Genomic DNA, 22696 nt, shown 5'->3' with positions numbered 1-22696 from the left:
CGGTAAGTACATTGGTGGCACGGCGGCCCACATCTCCAGCAACATACTCATTTTTTTTTACCACCCATTTAAAAAATGCACAGGTCTCTCTCATTGATGGCCAGCACCGACATAAACTTTTAGACACCCCTCCCGCCACAAGTTCTAGAATTGCGAACTTTAGAGCTGCAGAGCTACATTCGAATCTCGGCATCAGCTCAACATCCTGTGATTCCAGGCAAATCGCTTTGTCTCCCCGTGCCTACCACAAATGAATGTGTTCTTCTGTAATGTAAATTGTGCTCATGCCATGTTGTCGAGTTCGCGCTATATAATTTTGCAAGGAAAAATAAAGTAGGGAAACTCGAGTTCAAACACTACTGAACGCGCACTCTTAAGTGCATCAGCAGTGGTCTGTGAATCGGAGCGTTTAAGAGGCCTGTCACAGATAGGAAATGCTATCAAAACGAAATCCTACAAAACAATATACTACTGGCCGGCAGCAATTCATACCCGGACAACGTCGGGACGGGCTGCTAGTGGTTTTATAATTGTAAAACCCGAATACAGTTTATTTGATTTGATTTACATTGCACCGTCCTTCTACCGTCCAAATAAAAATTAATTGTATAGATACATGCAGTAGTGCCAGTGCCTATTTTGTTAAAGAAAGTGTGCCAGTGCCTGAAGCTGAACTCAGAAGCCCGCAGCCTGTGCAATTAAACGTAAATGCACCGCATAGCGACTGCAGCCTGAAATCCAACTCATGCCTCTTTAAACCACTACCAGATTCTCCCTACCCCTTTATCTCACTCCTGCAGGTTCCTGCTTTCTTCCTTTGTGACGGTTTTTCCATCTTTCTCTTCCTCCTTCTTACCAATTTGTGTGTTTTCCCCTCTTGTGTTCTCTGCAAACATCTGATGTTGAAAAATAAGTTCAGGCCCCCAAATTAAGTGCTGGTGGAACCCACCAACAACCCCAGCTCAAATTAAGCACTGAATAAGCATTAATGTTTTCACTTCTTCTAAACTGGCGTGCCTTACTTATTCGCTACATCATTATAAAATTGCAAAGCGGGTCCTCAGTTCCAGAGGTACCATGTCCACTGGTTGTAATATCGAGCCCAAGGATATTGACACACAAGAATATTGTGGACTGACTATTGAGGGACAAAATATCTACTGGTAAGTGCATTTAGGAAAGGGAAAGTATAGTTTTACCATTCCTAACTCCACATCTACATACCTTGAAGAAATATATATATATAACGTCAACGTCAATCTCTTGTTCGCTTGCTTTTCTTCGCACTGCTGGAAAAGAGCAGGAACGGACTCCACGTTTGCTGGTGCAGTATTATTTTATTTGCTTAGTGCTTCGCCATGACGCGTTTCGGCCTATGCAGGCCTTGATCTCATGGGCCTGCATGTATATTTATATATATAGAATGTGGCCTAATGGCTAGAGCGGTCGACCTTGAAGCTGTGGAACTGGGTTTGAGTCTTGGTAGGGATGCTCAACATCCTGAGATTATGGGCAAATCAGTTAATCTCCCTGTGCCAAACAAAATGGATGTGTCCGTCTGTAACACAACTGGTGCTCATGTAAAGTGCTCTGATACCTTCGGGTCAAGTTTGCTATATATTTATCACCAAGGTACATATATGTGGCATTAGGTATCGAAAATCCTTACCTTTCAATGTTTTGGATTCGATATTTTGCCTCAATATTTGTAAGTTCTCGATATTCAAACACAATGTTGACAGTATAGGCAAGGATAGTCATGTAGAACGTGATAGTACAGTTTGTATTTATCATGTACTATGTAACTATGAGGCCCTATAGGCGTCAAGACATTGGACTATAAAAGGAGATGCAACATATTTATGTATGTATGTATCCGGTATTTGTAGAGCGCAAACACATCTCTCCAAGGTGTCTCACGGCGCTGGGGGCCGTCCGGGAGATTCGGTGAGTTTATGCCCGGAGTTACAGGGTGTTTAGCTGAGCTGCAGCCGGCCGCCAGCAATCGAACCGTGAGCCCTGTGCTCCGGAGTCAACCGCTCTGGACACTGCGCCACACCTCTCCCTGTGGTTCTTCTCAGTTGGCAATGACACAGAATCTCCCATGAGACCCTTCTGCCGTTTGGCCTGAACAAACACTCTAATATTGCGCTTCATCAGAATGTAGTATTATGTGAACATGTTTCCTCGTAATAATCAGGGTTCCCAAAATATGCTTAGTTAATACAGAATTTTGATGTTGATTTTTTTCTCTGCATATTTAACTAGCCAATTATGGGGTGAAGTGATTCCAACACTTGCTACCAAAACTCCTTTTATACCAGAATGTAAAGTAATTTTGGCCAAAATAAGGATCAAGATTGTGCAACTGGATTCCTGTTAAAAATAGCAGAGAATGTAATTGCACTCCCTTTACCCCTTTTCTCACAGCAGGCACCAGGCAGAGAGCTGGACAGACCTCGCCGGCACAGGCGTTTGACTATTTACAGGATCAGGCATTTGATAGTGAAGCTGTTCAAGGTTACACAGATGTTATAGGTTTGAGTGTCTGGCCGAATGCGGTCTCTCATGTGAGAGAAACTGTACAGGTAGGTCTTTTGACCACAAGTCAAAAGTCAGAAACTAGGTATCTGACAGTGGATCCATTCACAGGTTACACGGATTTTACAGGTGTGACCGCAGAGCTATCTCTCAGGTGATGGAAATTGTACAGGTTTTCCTTTTGGACCACAAAAGTCAAAGATGAGGCATCAGAGTGGGAAGAGTTTCTTAGGTTACGCATGTTTACATGTTTGAGCATTTGACCGCAGAGCTATCTCTCAGGTGGGTGAAATCGTACAGGCTTGTGCGTGGCGACCAAGCTGCTCCTGAGGTTACACAGGAGACATCTGGTCACCCTAAGCAGAGTGCCCCAGCGAGGCATGTGTGCCCGCGCGTTAAAGCGCCCTTCGTTCCTGTAATTCCCAGGGTCTTTGTATCACTTTAACAGTTGAGGATGTTCACATCGTTAAGCAGAGGGCAGCCAGCCTAAGCGGATTAACCCCTCTCGGATCCCCCTATAAGACGATTCACTTCTTAAAGCCCCTGGGGACTGGGGCTGGCGCGGAGAGGCGATTATTGAAGCTGGAATCTGTAGCAGAATGCGAGGCCATCTTTGGACGGTCTACAGATGAGCAGATTATTAGGGTGCGTGCAGGCGGGCGAGCGCAAACAGGAGGGAGGGGGGCTCAAGAGACAAGAGATGGCGGGAAAGGGGAGTTACCTCAGAGAAGGCCGGAGAACCGACAGGCAAGAGATAAGGAAAGGAAGGGAAGGTTTGTTAGAGAATACATGAAGCGGGCAATGGACGGATAGGCTGTAGGACTGCGATTTAGCCAGTATTTTATCGACATAGTCGGTATTTTGAGTAGAAGGCTAATAAACAAAAAGCATTGGCAAAGCCAATAGGTTTTGCCTTGGCAAGATCTATTGGCTTTGTCAATGTTTTTTTAAATATTACTTGCACAGGAGTGCGACCCTCTGTGCAACATAGCTTAAAGTACAAAAAAAAGCAATAGGACGTAGCCGGACAGTGTCATAGCGTTTTTTAAAAACTTTAAACTATGCACGTACAAACAAGTTAAAATTGTTATTTTTCCAAACTTAATATGCAGTTTATATTCTTGAACAAATGCCCATTGCAGTTATCAGGGTGTCAAAATATATCTAGCTGGAAAATTGAGCATGAATGAAGAGGCTGTGGCGTTATGGCCAGAGCTGCTGACTTTAGAGCTGGGGAACCAGGTTCGAGTTTCGGCGTCAACTCAACACTCTGTGATTCTGGGCAAATCACTTGCAAATAGATTCATCAAGCCGAAATCGGCTCGCAAAGGGCCAGATTCTGAGAATCTGGCCCTTTGCGAGCGCTATTTTTTTATTTGGGATTCATCATCCCAAATGCAAAAATCGCAATTCTAGAAATCGCTAAATTGCGATTTATTGCATTTAAGGAATCTCAATTTGAGATTCCTTAAATTAAATTCATGAACCATTTTAAAATTGTGAATTCGCAATCTGGGGCCGCTATTTACCGTGAAGTCTAACTACGTGGTAAATAGCAAAAACTTAGAAAAATGCACTTTAGTGTATTTTTCTAAGTTGTATGTTACACACACACATGTCCTTTGGACATGTGTGTGCGCAACACCAGTGTACATTACCATTTCAGGGGTGCTACAGGGTGTCCTTTGGACGCCCTGACACCCTTGAAATTGCTTCCTTATTTGCGATTCGCTAATTGCTAATCGCAAATAAGGAATGACTCCCCATTTATTCCTATGGGCCTTTAGGCCCATAGGAATGAATGGGAAAGCCATTCCTTATTTGCGATTCGCAATTAGCGAATCACAAATAAGGAAGCAGTAGAAATCGTATAAAATATTGCGATTTCTACATGCATCCCGTTTTTCGAGTCTTTAATAGCGAATCTTTAAAATTCGCTAATAAGGACTCGCAAAACGTTACTTTGATGACTCTGGGGGTTAATCTCCCCATGTCTGTAAAAATGAATGCATGCTGGCCCTCATGTACAGCACTCCAAGTCCTTCCAGTTGACTTTGCACTATATAAAACAACCTATGATGGAGGCAACTAGGGACAGGGTGGGGAAGGGGCATGCAGTGACAGGAGCAAGGTGGTGGGAGGGACAGGCCAGCAATGAATGGGGAAGGGGCATACGAATGGGTGAAAGGGGTGGGGACAGGGATGTAGATGTGAGAGGTTTGAATTCCGAGGAAGTGTTAGGAAGAAGGGAAGGGCATAGGTGGGGATAGTGGGAACAATGGAAGTAAGAGGTCAGAGCTGTCCGAGGGTAGACATGGCAAGAAAGCAAAACAGAATGATGTGAACTAAAACAGTCAAGGGAAGAAGGAAAAATGAGATAAAACACATCAAAGGAAAGTTCACCAATAAGGGTATTAGCGAGGAGAGAAACTGGGAAAAGAGGAGAGGAAGATATTAAGGGAAGAGGATGGGAAGTAAGAAGCAATGAGAAGAAGAACTTGAGATCTTAATAGAAGATGGAGGAATGAGAAACAGGCAAAAAAGAGACAAAAGTAATGGGGAAGGGTGAGAATAATGCGAGGAAGCTCAAGGAGAGCAGAGATAATGGATTGAAGGAGCAGAGGAAGCCGGAGGGAGTGATCATAGGGAATTCTTCTAGATGGGTGGGGTTTTGAATGAGTAAGGAGGAGTGAGGGCTAGAGAGGGACATGAACACACCCATAAAAAGTGTAAGTCCATTTCAATTCGCAAATTGCACTTCTATAGTTTCTACAGCCAGAAAAACACAAAACAGTCATACAGGTACTCCCGCTCAGAGTGAGTAAGTCTAGCCACTGGAACTGCAACAGACTCCCAAATATTGAAGACATGGACTTAAAATAAAAGCCCCAAAAGAGCGAATGTAATTTTTTTTAACATATTTTAGTGTTTTAAAATATAAATAAATGTAATTTAATGGTAAAAAATCTATACATAAAACAGATTAAATAGTTTATTAGAAAATATGTTAACCTTTTTTAAATGTAAACATTACTGGAACTTTATCGAAAAAAAGAAATTAATGTAAGTTATTTGTATACATAACTTTAACTAATGTTTACTATATAATAAACAAATATATATTTTATACATTAGGTAGGAAATTATTTCTATTTCAAGCTGAAGAAAAATCATTTAAATAAATTATAATATATTCAAAATCATTAAATAGTTAATTAAAAATTCCATTATTGCTGTAGCATTTTTCTATTATGTTCTACATTTAAAGTATAATTTTAAATGCATTTACATAACCATTTATCCTTAAAATATTTTTACTATTTTTTTATGTTTAATAAACTTATAAACTTTCCCCTGTATTTTACCAAAGGAAGATCTCTGCCTCGGTGGCGGAGATTCCCGCCTACATGTGAAAAGTTAGAAGTAGTAACTTTACACTCCTAAATTAGGCTCTACCCCTTGAATGCAAGGGTTTAAGGACATGTAAGTGTACACTTTTGACAAACTTTGCGCTTGTAAATGGTGAATAGCCGAAAGTAGTGAAGTTACCCAAAAGGGTAAGAGTAAACATACACGTGTAGATTTACTCATGTGTAAGTTCACTTTTGTGAACAGCCCTCTATGAACTAGACACTTTTAAAGAGGTCTATTGATTTACGTCCATGTGTTCCCAGTACCACGTAAGACTCTAGAAAATGATGTAGTACAGCTGAACAACCACAAATCTCTCTTTTTCCCAAAGGAGCACTGTTGAATTCTTAACAAATAACAGAAAAATCCACTGCATCATGGTCTTGACTCCAGAGAGACATTTCTACAATTAAAAAAAGAAAAGATCCGAATATTACAGCTGAAGGCCTGCACTGTCGGAGGCAAGTGTGCAGTGGGTCTAAATGAAAGCATTGATAATAGGCTGTCTATCCGAATGCTGACAATTAAAACAACTTAATTGTCATGCACAGAATCCCATCCAGCCATGGGGCCATCTGCCCCTGTACCTACTGCACCATTGATAGCGAAAGTTCTGCTTACTGTTGCTACAAAAGGAAAGCGTCAGCGATGAAAGACAGACTGATGAATGAATAACTGAGATGGCCACCAGGCCATCTAAAAGATTCTGTGCTGTATTTCCCCACAAAATGTACAGCATTGTTCTTCATGTTGTTCAGTGAAACCTCTCGGTGAGGGGACGCTCATTCCTTATTCCGAGTCTGCCCGGGGCTAGTGATCAGTTCGATATGTATATTGAGTGGCAATGGTCGCTGTAGCAGGCAAAGGGGACACTCCATGTTAACTGCCTTATATTAAATTTATTACATTTGTAACAAGCATCTAGTTTTCCTACCCATGCTGGCATGGTAGTTTGTAAAAATATAGTCAACAAAATAAAGACTCAAAATTCCAGACTGTGAAAACAAAGACCATACAAATATTAGCTACCTACAAAAAAGTTGACCTGCAGATAATACCACGTAGAAATTCTTGTTCCTAAATATGCTTGAATTAAGCAATATTACCAAGAAGGGAAAGCACTCCCAGATAGTTATTGCCTGGAGTGGGGTCAAAGGGCAGGAGGTGAAACCGAGGGCCATAATCCACTCTGGTCAATAACTCAGTGAGAGTGCCCCTGAATAATATTGCTATTATAAATCAGGCAATTCAAATTTGGGATGAAATTTACAAAATTGTTTTATCAGTTGTAAGTTTTTCATAGTACTATTTCGATGGAACAATAAGCATACTTGTTGGGTTCTTTTTGGTGAAAAGGCTTTTCTGTTTAGGTTCACTTGAAATGCATTATAGCGAATGCTTAATATTGAGTGTTAGAAAAAGAAACATATAGAAAGGGTGATATTAGATTTTAGTCACAATGTAAATTATTTATTGTTGGTTAAATACTAATTTTTTAGATGTGTGATTTCTAAGATGATTTCACTTGGTGAAAAATACTGATCCTCTGATAGGATTTGATGAACCTTCTTTGAGAGAAAAGTGGAAATTATGGTTGCTGGTCCATAAGCTAAAATGAGTTCCATTTTGTATCAGTTCCAAAATATAGACCACCTACTCCAGTGGAGAAAACAATCTGTGTAAAATGTGGAATTCCAACAGCAGCAGCATCAGTCAGTTGATTCCCCAGTGTTCTACTGCAGCTTCACTGCATACTTCTAATAAGTGACTATAATGCTTGCATTCATATTCATGACAACTGTGGGGCAGACCTGAAAGCTGTGTTGCTGAAATAAGGGCAGTAGAAAACATTGTCTATGAGGGAGATAGCAGTAAATGAACAAAATGGGGTGTTTAATTTTGCCATGGAAAAGGCAGTTAGTGCTTCTGAAAGTTAAAATGATGACCGATTTTCTATATCTTCTAGAATATCTTCCTCATCCATGTGAGAAGAAAGTCTGTCATGTTGAGTGGAACATACTTCCAACCGAAGTAATATTGCTGAGTGTTCTACTCTATCTTCAGCATAGAGTTAAGTTCTAATGAACAACTAGAATGCCAGCATCCCATATTCATTACAAAAATAGGTTACTCCTGGGTACCATGTTGCTGTAGTAGAAGCTGTTGAAATTAAAGCCTTTTCTTTGAAGCAGACTCTGAATAAAGGAACATTGAGGGGTTATTGCAAAAACCAGCTGTTTGTGGGGGGAAGTATTTGTTTTAGACTTTTATGACAAAATATATGTTTATGGGTTTTAAATAGTTAATAAGAGACACCCTAACCTAACTCCAGCACTACCTTTCTACATCTTTGTCAATTTTGTCACTCAATACCTCCTTCATTTAAAAATAGTAACATTTTGGTAAAAATAGACGTTTTTAAAGTCTGCCACTTAAATGCATGAGAGTAGATTTAATTACAGTTGCGGGAATATATCTGCAGACAGCGTTTATTTTTTTTAATTAATAGGTTTGTGCTTCCAGTATATTGAGTTGCTGTTAGACATTTCATTTGTCTTTTCAGTTCTACCACTTTCTTTGGTCAGTGGTTGCATTGCCCCGTGTTAATATGCACTGGCTTCAGAGCCATTTGTATTGATATTTAAATGTAAGGAAATGATAAACGCATGTAAAAATATATATTTATTGTTTAGTACTTTAGAAGTAATAACATTCAAAGGTAATTAAAATATTGTAACATAAATAACGTAACTCAGAACAATGAAGCAATAGTTTTGAAACAGTGAAAACTCACAGACTATACAATTTTAACTGTCCGGGAACACATTATATATGGATGTATGATGATACAACGCGTACCTTCGCAATGCAATATGTTACATCGCTGTTTTGACAACGCAAGTCGTTACATCGACTTGCGCTGGAGGGCGCTGGACTTAGGAATAGTGTGAATTACTATTCCAACTCCAGTCTACGTACAGTAGGGAAGGTGCTGGAATAGTAATTCACACTATTCCTTAGTCTAGGGCGCCCTCCAGTGCAATTCGATGTAACAACTTGCGTTGTTAAAACCACGATGTAACCATACCGCGTTGTAATGGTTTTACAAAATACATGGAAAAGAATATTTTTGGGTACTCATTTTTTGGGGGAGGTTTCAAAAGCAGATGTAAGACCCATTTTCATATCCATATTCAATCTTCTGCACAGGGAAGTGAATGATTCCAAAGCTCTCTCCTACAGTAGCATGTCTGTCAGTACCAGCACATTCTGTGAGCCAGGTAAACACTATAGTTCTTTTTTTCTCAATCAATCAAGTAGTACTTGTATAGCACTGCTAATCACCCTAGAGGGTATCCAGACGCTGTGCTGCATGGTATCAGTCAAAGAGCCAACTCTTGAGTCTCTTCCTGAAGAGGGTCAGTGAGGGTGCGGTGCGAGATGAAGGGGGAGGGTGTTCTAGTCTTTGGCGGTGAGGTGTGAGAAGGATCGTCCTCCGGAACGGCAGCAGCAAATACTTGCTATCTGTGCAATGGTGAGGTGCACGGAGCAAAGATTCCTGGTCAGTCGGTGGAAGTGCAGGCGGTGGTTCATATATGCGGGTCCTTGGACATGGAGGGCTTTGTAGGCATGGATCAGAAGCTTGAATTGGTATCTGTTCTGGACAGGGATCCAAGGGAGGTTTTTCAGGTGCTGGGTGATGTGTGCCCTTTTAGGCAGTTTGAGGATCAGTCTGGCAGTTGCATTCTGGATTGTGTGGAGTCTTTGCATGAGTTCGGTGGAGGGGCCTGCACCTCTTTTGAGGTCTCTCTGTGATCTTTACCGACAGCTGTAAGGGGACGGAGGTGTTCAATTATGTTGATTGGTACTATAATGAGGCTTGTCTCAGATACTGGCTATGAATCTCATGTGTAGATATTGACCGTCTGAGAGCCAATCAAAACATAGCATTTTGGAGTGTACAGCCATCTGATTTACAATGGTAGTCATAACAGTAAACTAACTCTTTTCTACAATAGGTGGGAAGTATGTTTGGCTAGATATGGAGCATTTAAAAAGATTAAACATTTTGTAGGTTGGTCTTTTTTCATGTCTTTCTTCTTATAGTCTATATTTTTAATTATTACTTTTCAGAGGTTAAGTTGTTGACAGAGCAATTGACATAGACGTTTCAGAGTATGTGTAGTAGTACTCCTGTAGTACTAATTCACATGCTCATAAATGCAATTCTCAAAGGTATGGACGTAGATCTAAGCCTGCCCAAGTGTTATCTCTCATATGCAGAGTTCTCAATCAAGAGTGCAAACAACTGTGAAACTGTAGTTCAGCGTTTTAACTGTATATGTGGGTGTGGCAAGGGGACTGCCTGGAAAATAGGGAATATCTACTATAAAGTGGCAGAAGGAATGGGGAAATTAAGGATGGGAACACTGAGGGACATTTAAATACAAAAACACATACAAAAAGGTAAGTTATATGCAATCCACCAAAGTTACGAACAGATCTATTCCAGTGTTACTTAAGCCAAAATAAGCGCTCATCTACTCCATTCAAGCCTTGGAGTAAGTCACACACCACAAATTGTGTACTTACAGATACTGCAATGAACCATGCTCAAAACAATAAAAGCAGGGAATAGTGCTACCACCACAAAGACCTACATCAAAAATGGAGAAAAAAAATGTCATAGAACATTAGATATTGCAGATACCCCTAAAAACCTAATTTTACAATATTACAAAGTAAAAGAAATACAATTAATTAAACATGGTCATAAACATTATTACACACAAATATCACATTGTGTAAATGTAAATACAACAGATTCATATATTGAGCAAATTACAAATATATAAATGGCTAATAATTTTAAAAAACTTCACTGATTTCACATGTAACACTACTCTATACACACTCAACCATACATCACAACAAAATGCATGTTCAAAAACACAAACACACACATAATGGAACACAATACAACTACAGCTGAGGTTTGACTCTGCATCGTATCACAGCACTAGAGGAGACATCATAGCCAGGTTTTAGGCTCTACTTATGTGCTACCAATATTAATGTTTGTCAGGTATGCATTATTTTCCTGAGGTTATGCCTATTTCTCTATTCTTTTTAATTTGTGGTGCAACATATCATAGGGTGCCATCTCCATCTACATTATGTTGAACTACATTTGCCAGATTTCTCCCTGAAATAGTAGTAATTTACTAGCAGTAACTTTAAGGTCATATATTCAGTTGTACGTGTCCCTGCCCCCGTAATAAGCTGTAAGGAGGTGGGGACAGATTTCCCTACTACTGGGTGCATACTACAGCCTAGAATCACTGAATTGCATTTATCTACATGCCCAGAGATCACTACGCTTAGCTTAGATTTAAGTTTGTGAACTAGGCCCAAAGTGTTGAATCGAATATGAAAATGATGGAATTATATGATCTCTGTTCTATTGCTGTGTTAAACATAAATCTCTTTAGACATTACTACGGGTGAGTGCTCATTCTCCATACTCATTTTCATTCTTGACCTTGCGATCTCTCCTTTCTTCACACCCTTGTTTTATTTAGAAGGTTCCTTAACTCTATCACTCTCAGGAGGGCCTGACTCCAGGGCATCTGAAGAAGGCTAAGCTTATGTTTTTCTACTGTCGCTATCCCAGCTCCACAACCCTGAAGACTTACTTCAACGATGTCAAGGTAAGCATGCAGCCTAGATAAGCTTTACAAAAGGGGTTGGTGATGAACAGAGTGTCCCAGTGTAAGAATTGGCTTGTGTAGTTTGGTTTGCCCTGTTCCCATCATGCACTGGGACAGGAAAAGACTAATTTGCATACAGCCAGGTTCTGAAACTGGGATGGTGCAGTGAGCTAAAAAACGGTGTTGGATCTAGCCCTGATCTCTTGACTGGGTGAGAGTATTCTGTTTAATTCAGAGACTCTGTCCCTCACCACCCCTTGTTGTAAATATTTTTGTCCACCCTAAGCGTGGAAGGGTATACTCAGATGTGAGTCCCTTGCTCATTGCACCATCAGGATTCAAGCAAGCCGGGCCGAAGAGGCTGAAATGCCAGAAACCGGTCCCCGGTAGCTTGTTTCCTTCCCAGTGTAAGAATTGGCTTGTGTAGTTTGGTTTGCCCTGTTCCCATCATGCACTGGGACAGGAAAAGACTAATTTGCATACAGCCAGGTTCTGAAACTGGGATGGTGCAGTGAGTTAAAAAACGGTGTTGGATCTAGCCCTGATCTCTTGACTGGGTGAGAGTATTCTGTTTAATTCAGAGACTCTGTCCCTCACCACCCCTTGTTGTAAATATAGCCTAGATAAGCTGGCACCATACATCATTTTCGAGTGCGTGAGCAGGAGGGAAGGGGCGGGTCACATCGTCCCAACAATGAAGAACTATTTCAGATACAATTAAGAGGTTCTACTGGTAGTGGGGCAAAGTAGTTTATCTGGTGGTGTTAGGTAGCTTCAGTCTGTCGGGGAGAGGCTGTGTCAATGAAGTATCTCTTTAATGGCTCTTAGCAGGGTATTCCTTCTACTAGTTAATGTTTATGAATTGAGTAGTCTCTCTCTTACACACAAGCACGCATGCGACGTTCACACACACAACACATAGGTTCAAAGCATTTAAGCTGGCTCTTCATGCCCTGCTCTATCACTTTTGCTCCCTCTCATTGATTTAATGTCTGTAAATTTGGTATTATTTCTCTTTCATAGGTAATGTCTCAACGTTGTTTTTCCATCTATCAAGGGATTCAAATTAGATATTTTCCATCTCCTTTGTAGTTCGATCAATGTCTCTAAATTGAATACTCTGTTACGGCCCTGTTGTTTTAATATCTGTATGCAGCTATTATGTCTTGTTCTCTTGGGTTAATGTCTCCAAGTGTATCATTATATCATTCTCTTAGCTTTAATGTCTATGTAGGTGCTGTCTCTTGTTGAGTTAACATCTCTAAGTTGGGTATTCTTTCCTTTTTAACTCAATCATTGGTTTAATGTCTGCGCTCTTATTCCAATCTTCTAGTCGTAGTTAGTTTACTCCACTCCAGTGGTTCTAAATCATTTGACTTATGGGGACTCCCACTTAATCATTACTGGAACCCGGGGCCCCCCATTTCATCATTATTGGAATCCAAGAACCTCCTACTGAGTCATTACTAGAACCCAGGGACCCCGGCCTAAGCATGCTGCTAATCACCACATGTGGCCAAGGTAACTTCTGTGCCTATTGCTGGCATTCCCCAGTAGTAGTCACATATGACCTGGCATTGGAGACTGCTTTGATGTACCAATGCAGGCTTACACAAGGGGACTTCTCAATGCTTAAAGCTAGATGTTCATCCAAGGAAATTTCCACAAGGAGACAATTTTTTTTATTAGTTAATGCTTCAGAAATCACAAACGTGCATCTCGCTCAGAGGGTCAGGGGATCCCATCATTTCAAGAGAGTCTGTATTCTTGAGTTTGTACAATCTGCAGAAGTAGTCGGCTGTGTTGGACCATAGCTGTGATGATGTTGCTTCTCGATTATAGAAGGTTTACAGGGGTCATAAATGGAAAGTCAAGTTGGGACCCATCACATTTCCTCAGAATGTTTCCATTAGTGAAGGTGGCCTCAGGATCCCTACGACTTGCCTACTGTTATATTACTATGACCCAGGCTTGACCCATAGCTTCCTTCTACGTTATAAGTGATTAGGGGTCATACGGAGGGGTGTGCCTAGATCCCCCTTACCTTTCCTCTCTCATAGACTGAACAATAGGAATTGTTGTCCGTTAATTGCTGGAGATGGTTCTTCAGGCTTATATTTCTCCACAGATTAAGGATCCTGTGGAAGGCTGTACCATTTAAATTACTTCAGAACCCTTCTGCCAGGAACGCAAGTACCAGTGCTGACTCTCTTCTGGTGGGAACATCTTCTACCCCCTTGGGAAATTTTGCCTTTATGAGGCCCACCTCTCCATCTCATTTATCACAGTTAATATACTTATGCAGTGATCCCTCAGTCTTCTCACAGCAATAAAAATTGATGAAATGTTTCATAGAATGTATCCACAGTTGCCAACCATCAACATTTACACATTTCAAACACAATGTCTGCATCTGGAGTACAACTTTAAGTAGCAACTGGCATTTATATTTACCCTCAGTGTATGCTATGCCTGAGGAGTAAAATTACATTGCATTCATGAAGGGCATAGGGAGAACGTGTCGGGATTGATTTTGTTCCATGTAGCGACGACGTTGGCCAGGCACAATGTAAAGTCGGAACAGTTACTCTCAACCCATGGTTTTTCGCCCACTAAGCCACGCTAGACAGAGACGAGCCAAAAGCAAATTAGTCTTGATCCTGCTCCAATAGGAACAGTCCTGCCAGAATTATCAGGTCAGGTCTCCTCCTCTATCTACTATAATGCGGCTGCAAGCATTCCAGCTGAGGTTAATTCAGCCACTCCTTCCATCTCGTCCGAATACAGTTGATAATAGCAATGTACGAATATCATATGATTTCCTTTTTCATAATTATATGAAATTTTAGGAAAATAATGCAAACTGCAGACAAGGTATTTAGCACAATTGTTATTATGAAATGCGCCATCACATCCATTTTGGAAGCATCTAAAAAATAGTGCTAAATCGCACGTATCACAGACAGTAGCCGTTCGCGTTCTGTTTGTTCATACTGTTCCTGTGCTTCCACTGTAGAATTTTGCCCCTAGCGGACAAAAAATTATACAATGTGTCAAAATGGCATCATTTCAGGCATTTCGTATAACAAATGTACCACAAAATGCCGGAAATTACGAAAATTACACCAGCATAATGCACGGCCTAGTTGTTAAACACTATTTTGATGGGTTCTTCAACATATGTTTACATGATCCAAGGTCCTACACTGTTTGATTTTAATATTGTTGAGCTTTTTAAACACACAACATTCAGAAACAATAAACAAGTGACACTGAAGACCACTTGGATTAGTGTGGTTACATCATCTTCTAGAAGCTAGAAGCAACTTTCAATCTCTTTTACTGAGAAAAAGTGGTCAACGAAACTCTGTTGTCGTCTTCATCAAATGTTTGATATGATTTTTACATGAATGCAGAGATTTCCCTCCTTAAATTCACTTCCAACGGACCTTTATATGTATGTTTTATTGGGCGTACGGCGCTCCCTGAATTCAAGTAAAAACAGGACATTGAATAGCGTCATTGCGGATGGTGCATCTATACACAGGTAGGCAGGTGCCCAATGCTTCCATCATCTGAGTTGTTTCCCATATTCTGGAATGTACTCCGTAGGTTTTTTCAATTGGGGCAGATTCACAAAGGGCTTCCTCACTCGTGGTGAAAGCCCCGCAGTCATGGTGGTGGGGGGGGGCCCACTTGTGGCAGGGAACCCGCATTTGTCAACCGACTTCCGCAATGAGTAACTGCAGTGGGGAGGTCCCGCCGTGCTGGCGCCCCCTTCCTGCCCTCCCACTGCCACGACTGCAGGCCTCCGTCACAAGTGCGGAGGCCATTTCTGACTCGGCCCCATTGTGTGCATTCGGGCACGCTCAGTCAGTTTCAAGGAAACGTCAACGTTTTCTCAGTATCTTGTACTACTGGAACTGATTCCCAAAAACTGTGACATGGGCTGAAACTAAAAGAAGGCAAAAGTCAGGCACACAGCTCAACGTTTTATAATATATGAAACACACCTTAATAGATAACAGCCTCAAGTGACTGGTATCGGTTATTTTTTTGTTTAAATCATATATGCACAGAGTAACTAGTAGACCATCACAGGCAACACACATTACTTCCTGAAAAAGTTTTTGTTGAATCTAAAAATCTAAAATGCAAAGATATAAATTAACTAGCAAAACTCATGATGTTTGAATTGCCATTGTATTTAGGTCTCCTAGGGCGCTCCCGAGAATTGAAAACAAAAGTCATATTCATTTTATCGATAAAACAGACTATATTATAATGATTATGTAGAATCCAGTTTAAAGTGTTAGAGCCTGATTTAGGGTATAGTGGGCAGCCCTCCGTCCGTCAGGGTGACAGAGATCATTACCTCCGCCACCACTGCTGTACTACCCGCCCCTTATATTTCAAGAGTTCTGCAGACTTGTAGAGATATTTATGTGATGGAGGCTTCTTTGAAGATACCAAAATTTTGGTGAGCAGCCACCATGTTTTAGGCTGACATTCCACAAACTTTCTTGTTTTCCAAAAACAAACTTTTAAGTGGGACCTTGTTCTTGAGAAACATTAAAGTCAGTGATAGTTTCCTGGCTACAATATCATGCAATTGATTATTTGCATTTTGTAGATTACATCCTAAATGTGTTTTGTTGGCCAATGTAAGTTTTTGATTTAAATATGCTTATTTTAAGAACAATCTTGGTTGAGACCCTTTAGGTTGGAGAAAAAGTGTTGTTTATTATCCTATATCATTTTTTAGGTCTCGCCTATGCAGCGCAGATTTCTATTGGCACTCGTGCATCGTGCACGTTTGGCATTTCCCTTGCGGGAGCGAGCAGCAGCGCCATCTGTTTTCAATTATCACACTTATCGCTGCTCGCTCCTGCAAGGTAAAGGCTGTCCATGGACCTCCCTGTGTCTCTTTAGCCCGCAGCTCTGTCCACTCAGCGGGTAACTTTTTCTGACCGCCTCTGTTAGTCACAGCATAATACACAGAGGCAAGGGAGTTTACCGTTCTTATTTAGAAGATAGATTGTTTTCAAAAAGCTCAATTTACATCAGCAGCTCTGTCCGCTCAGCGGGTTACTTTCTCTGACCGCCTCTGTGAGTCACGGCAGCCCGCAGCTCTGTCCGCTCAGAGGGGAGGAACCGCCATGATGGAGGGCCCTCGCTCCTTTCTGCTGTTCGCCCTTTCTCTGGCGATTTCATGGATCTTTTATAATTCACTTTCACACAACACAGCGGCTGTCTGCTATGGGAACCGGCCGAGCGCATGCTGGGGCTCAGAGCTCCAACTCATTTCACTAGGCGGCCATTTCACTTTTCCACTTAGTGCCGAGGCTTGCGGTAGTCGCAGTGCTCGTCGGACTCTATGTCCAGCCAAATAATTAAGACAATGTTTTTGAGTTAGCGCATATTATAGCACAGATTTTACCGTCTGTGTAACAGGAGTTGGCAAATTAAGTCTACTCAATTTATCGAAATTTGAGGGATAAACTATCGAGGTGGCGCTACAGGTCACTACACCTTTTAGTGGTGAGACGGTATCTCGCCCAACAGTGTTGAGGTTTTTTTCTATTATGAATCGTGGTTGTGTATATTTTCTTCAAGTAGAAATATTTGCCAACTGAAATGGGCTGGAGAACATGCATGCTGAAGGTGTTTAAAGCCTTACATGCTCCTTTCTCTGTGGTTTCTGTTCTCTGACTTTGGCTGTGCCCTTCATTTCTTTTCAGCTCTTGTTCCTTTGGCTGCCTTCAGAATCCCACAGATCACTCTTGCTGGGAGGGGGTTGGCCTGGGGCAAGTAAGTAAAGTGGATAAACCTCCCCCTTCCTGTGGTGACCTCGGTGTGCTCTTGCGGGGTGAACTGTTCAGAGCTACGATACTGGCAGCATTCGGCTGGAATGTTGTCTCATCGTGCTGAGCACCGGCACTAGTGCTCTGCATATAGTCATTCATGGTCAGTTAATGCATTGTGAAGCTGGTAGGATAGCTCAGCGAGCGTAGTGCACATTGCTGCGATTTGTGTTTGACATGCAACAGCTGAAACTGCGCGCCATGGTGGGGGAAGTGTCGCATTACATAGCGCCATAAGGCAGCTACCTACAATGGCCCTAACTTAGCACCTGCCACGGGCAGCAATCACTAACTGAAAAATAGTGTTTAGCATAGTGTGTTACGCGATTGGTATTTTGCTGCTTCAGTTAGTGCATTTAGATATATGTCTCAACAAGTAACATTATATCTACAACAAGCCGGGACTCTTGGCTTTGTTTATGGTTGTTGGTTGCATAAAATAAATAAGTAACAGTTATTGCTTCGTTCCATAGCATTTTGAATATGCTTTAGTTCTGATATGATGGGACTTAGAAAGAACTATAGCGAGTCTTTTTGAAGTTACCTGAAAGGCAATGAAGGCTAGTATTCCTGCAGAAAAAAAACACCTGGGGGTGACGGCAAAAATAGAGAGTGAGATAACAACCAGTCCCTGCACCTGCTTTTCAAAACTGTTGGTGCTGAGCACCGGCACTAGTGCTCTGCTTATAGTCAATCATGGTTAGTTATGCTTCTAAGACCTCTCTCTCACTAACTAACTCGCTACCTCTCTGTCTTACTAAATAACTTTCTCTCTCACTAACTCACTCACTTACTAACTCTCTCACTGTCTCATTAACTTACTAACTCTCTCACTGTCTCACTATCTAACTAACCAACTCTATCATTAACAAACAAATTAACTTGCTAACTATCTCACTAACTGTTACACAGGTACTATTTCTCCAAGCTTCAGCCTCCTGTTATTCATGCCCCCCATAACAACAACAAAAAACATAACAAGCAAGCATTAACACACGCAGAAACACGTTACCAGCATTTAAAGAACAAAATTAGATCATGGCATTATTTATAGGTAATACTTTTTTAATATACTCTTTCACTTGTACGTAATGCTTTCTTGGTTATATATAAGGTAACAAAAATGCTTTAAACACTTCTTTATTATAACTTTGCAGCATTCTACAAACTAATGTACAGCACAGCTTAAAACATAGGGAAAGTCAATATCTCTGGCTAAACACTTATAAGGTCCCAAAGGCGAGACCTATTGGCTATGCCAATGCTTCTTTTTCATTATCTATGAAGTGGACGCAAACAAAGGATTCAAGGCGGTTCATGGGAGCTCAGACATTTCTTTATATTACTTCATGTGGACCATGCAATAGCATTAACGTATGTTGATCCTCTGTGCACACAATTATTCAATTTTCCTTGAATCTTCAAGCTTAATGTTGTGCTACTACATCTGTTGCACTGTGTCTGGCAGTGCCTCTCATTAATACGAATAGATCGCAACTCCAGCAATGCGCCACATTTCCGGCACAGATGCGTCACGCATCTGTGCCGTTTTTGCACCATGGTGCGCCGCATTATAAATGCGGCGCACCATGGGTGGCGGAGCTGTGGCGCACTGTGGCGCACGTTAACTGGCGCATCCCTGGGGATGCGCCAGTTAACATAAATCTGCCCCTTAGTGAATAGCTGAGCAGTAGATCAGGACGCTATTATTTTGTTCTTCTTGCATATTTAACTATCAAAACTGTTATCTAAATAATGTAATTGTTAACAGTTTGGGTGGTGCGCAAGACTTACCACAACTGGCCTAGATCAACAATTTACTTGGGCTAGTACTTTTTTGTGAGGACTATGCAATGGATTTTTCTTTTAGAGTATATGGCTGGTTTGGCTGGGCTGTCTGAAGGATATTTTGGGCTAAGACATACTTTTTCTGTTTTCAGGAATGCTTGAAAATTTTCACATTGGTGTGGACGAAGGCGGTGGGTGGGATGTGGGTGTGAGGGCAAGTTACTTGCAGTACTTTTAAATTCCTCGCATCGCACTCCCTGCCCCTCACAATAATACATGCCCACCATATCCACTCTCTATGTGTTGTTGCATCTCCATCATGGAGGGAGCAAAGAGAAAGCTGATTAAAGTGAGGGGAGGCAGGTGGGCATGATGGTGAGGGCTGCAAAGGGATTGCTGTACGAGTTGTGAAACATACTTTGTATTGTACACAATGTGCCTTGATACCCTTCCGAAGTCACAGTTATATAGAGGCAGGGTGACTTTACAAGTAAATGAGTCACAGTAGTGTGTAAGTTGTGGATTTATTTGCATGAAGCCCTCAGATTTCGTTCACCAGTCTTCCCTTGGGGTTTTGAATTATTATTTGCACTCACCATTCACTCTTATCTCTCCATAGTTCAACCGCTCCATCACCTCCCAGCTTATCAAGTGGTTCAGCAACTTCCGTGAGTTCTTCTACATTCAGATGGAGAAATTCTCCCGCCAGGCAGTGACAGAGGGGGTGGTCAGTGCAGACAGGCTGACCGTGACTCGGGATTCTGAGCTGGCCCGCATCCTAAACCAGCACTATAACAAGTCCAGTGACTATGAGGTGAGTTGACTCTTGCTAATGTGTTTACTTTGAAGCCAAATGAACCAGGCCTGGGAGGAAGGTAAAGGTGCTGTGGAGAAAGTCTGGGATGTGGAGGCAGACATGAAAGAAGGGATTAACTGAGCCAGGGCAGGCTCGAGGGGTGAAGTTTAATGGTTAGGTTGGCCATATCATGCCACTGGTCCCATGCTTTTATAAATCTGCTGTGCTTCAGTGACACTTATAGATTTTTAATTACAAGCAAGCCTGCCACCTTCATTAAAAATGAGGCAACTTGTGTGGCCAGACCACTGATGGCGCCAGACGCCATGTTTTCTCTTTGCTGGCAGTACATTTGTTTTAATACTTAGAAAGAACTGCTGCTTATTGCACCTGGCCAACTCTAGCTAAGTAGGGATGCCTCTGCCTAGTAATAGATTCACTGGGCCTCATTTGAGGTTGGAGGAACAGGAATCTCTAAATATGGAGGCTGACTTCCACCAGTGAGCCGAAAGCCTGTGCCTCTGTCCACCTTATGGGCTGGCAGACTGACTCTAGGACCTAACGGTGACACTGAGTCTTATAGGCATTTCAGCACAACCTATTACACTGAATGATCTGCATTAGGCTGTCTTGCAAATGCTGAATGTTACTGGGATGTTGGATATTTTGGTACGTATCTGGGTGTCGGTGTACGTGTAATAGTCCTCACAAAGCAGCACAGGGGTACTATATAGGTATCAAATAGGGACAGAGATAAGATGCTCCTTGTGGGACCCTCAGCAGAGGGTTGCTGGAGTAGCCAGGAAGTAGACTGTTTCAGCTGGTGAGATCTGTGACACAGGAATGAGGTGAACAAGTAGGGGGCTGGACCTCCTAAACTCTTGCATGATGATTTGGGAGTATTTTGTGGTCAACCCTTTTGTTTGCCAAAGAGTGGTGGAGGACAATTGCAAAAGTATGGTCATGGTCTTAAGCAATGAACAGTTTCTCTGGGTGTTGACAACAGTTTATAGGATCTTGGCCAGAGCTGGACACTGTCTAAAGGTCTTTGTTCAAGGGTCCCAAGTCAACATTAGGTTTCTTAACGGGGTTAGTTGAACATGTTTTAGTTTCAAGGGAACAATGCCCTGTGTATGACTGCGGTATCAATAAATGTAGTGATAATCAGCACAAGGGCTTTCCTGGAATGTTCGATGATCTTGATCTTGGCATTACAGATATAAGTCATGGGGGCACGGGCATTGTCATATTGATGACACTAGCTTCATCGCCTTCTTGAGTAGCAATTCATTCACAAAAGTGGGATACTGGGTTGGCCTTGGATGTAAGTTGTGGTGAATTATGAAATGGTCAGGAATGTATACGTGAGCCAAGTTATTGTAAGTTAATGTACTTAACAAACTTTTGTGTTTTTTTTTAAAGATTCCAGTCAAGTTCCTTGATGTTTCCCAAATCACTCTGCGTGAATTTTTCAGTGCCGTTCTCACGGGGAAAGATGCTGACCCTTCTTGGAAGAAAGCCATCTACAAGGTTATCTGCAAGCTAGATAGTGATATTCCGGAGGCCTTTAAATCCACCAATTGCTTGCTGGAAACAATGAACGAGTGAACTTGTGTGATCAATGTTGGTTTCAGATGGTCTTGTGTGGATCCCTGGAAGCAACAGCGAGGACAAGCAGGGACAAACCAATTTTATTTTTTTATGGGACCTATTGGCTTTGAAGTGGATACCTTACCCACTGTTAGCGCTGACGGGAATCTCCCGTCCCTGTTAGAATGACTCTGTTGTGGGCAAACTGATTTTGCTGCTGAAAAATGAAGTATTTTAAAAGTGAAGTGTGCACCTATACTCAGGTCTGGCTAAATCTTGCACATTGCTCTGAATCCCCACAACTAGCTGCAGCCATTTCACTCGAAAGTTGAATGAAAATGTGACTATTTTGCACCTCAACCAGAAATACTTTAAATTACTACAATCTAGATACAAGTTCTTGCGGTTGTCATCTGACATAGTGAATGATGGAGTGCTCTGAAGTTTTAAAATTGTATTTATTTAATTACCAAGATATTTGGGTATATTGTGCCCGTTTGTAATTCTTCAAATAAAGAACTTACATTTTGAACTGAATTGGTTTGTCAGCGTTTTATTTTAAGAACTGTAACATTTAGGTAAAGATTTAAGTTGAAAATATCCCAACAACAATTTGATAGGCCACTTACTTATCGCAGACCGCCCTCCAAAATTGGTTCATACTTGGTTCACTTTTAATCGATGTGAAATACTCATATTTGTCTTGCTATGAAGGTGAATGTATTGGGTGTTTTGCTTTTTTAGTTCTGAATGTTGTTTTGACATAATCAGCTTCTAAGTTGCTTTTTTGCAACTAGATTTAAGATCCTTAAGATCTCTTTTTTCTTGTTCTAGTTTGACGTGCTAAAACAGGTTAATTTTGGCAAACAAAATAGTAAGTGAACATCAGCAACTGACCTTTAGTTTTTGGCAAGGCCCATTCGCAAAAAGAGGAGTTCCTAGCACTAACAATAGGAGATGTTTTTAGGCTGAGACAGAGGAAGCTCTCAAGGAAT

At 41.4% G+C, this 22696-nt stretch overlaps 1 protein-coding gene across 2 annotated transcripts in view; it reads left to right on the top strand.

Moving 5' to 3' along the window:
• LOC147691879 (prospero homeobox protein 1-like) overlaps positions 1-22238 on the top strand; it is a 79824-nt gene extending 57586 nt beyond the window's left edge. For both annotated transcript variants that reach the window (XM_086938149.1, XM_086938151.1), the window contains exons 3-5: positions 11556-11663; positions 19935-20129; positions 21534-22238. In XM_086938149.1, coding sequence (XP_086794275.1) covers positions 11556-11663; positions 19935-20129; positions 21534-21719 — 489 coding nt within the window. In that variant the 3' untranslated portion in view covers positions 21720-22238. The remainder of the gene's footprint in view (positions 1-11555; positions 11664-19934; positions 20130-21533) is intronic.
• The last annotated feature ends 458 nt before the right edge of the window (positions 22239-22696 follow it).

The sequence above is a fragment of the Lissotriton vulgaris genome, chromosome 9, assembly GCF_964263255.1.
Source record: "Lissotriton vulgaris chromosome 9, aLisVul1.2, whole genome shotgun sequence".
Taxonomy (NCBI): Eukaryota; Metazoa; Chordata; class Amphibia; order Caudata; family Salamandridae; genus Lissotriton; species Lissotriton vulgaris.
Note: the sequence above shows the minus strand (reverse complement) of the source record. Positions and strands in the feature narration are given on the sequence as shown.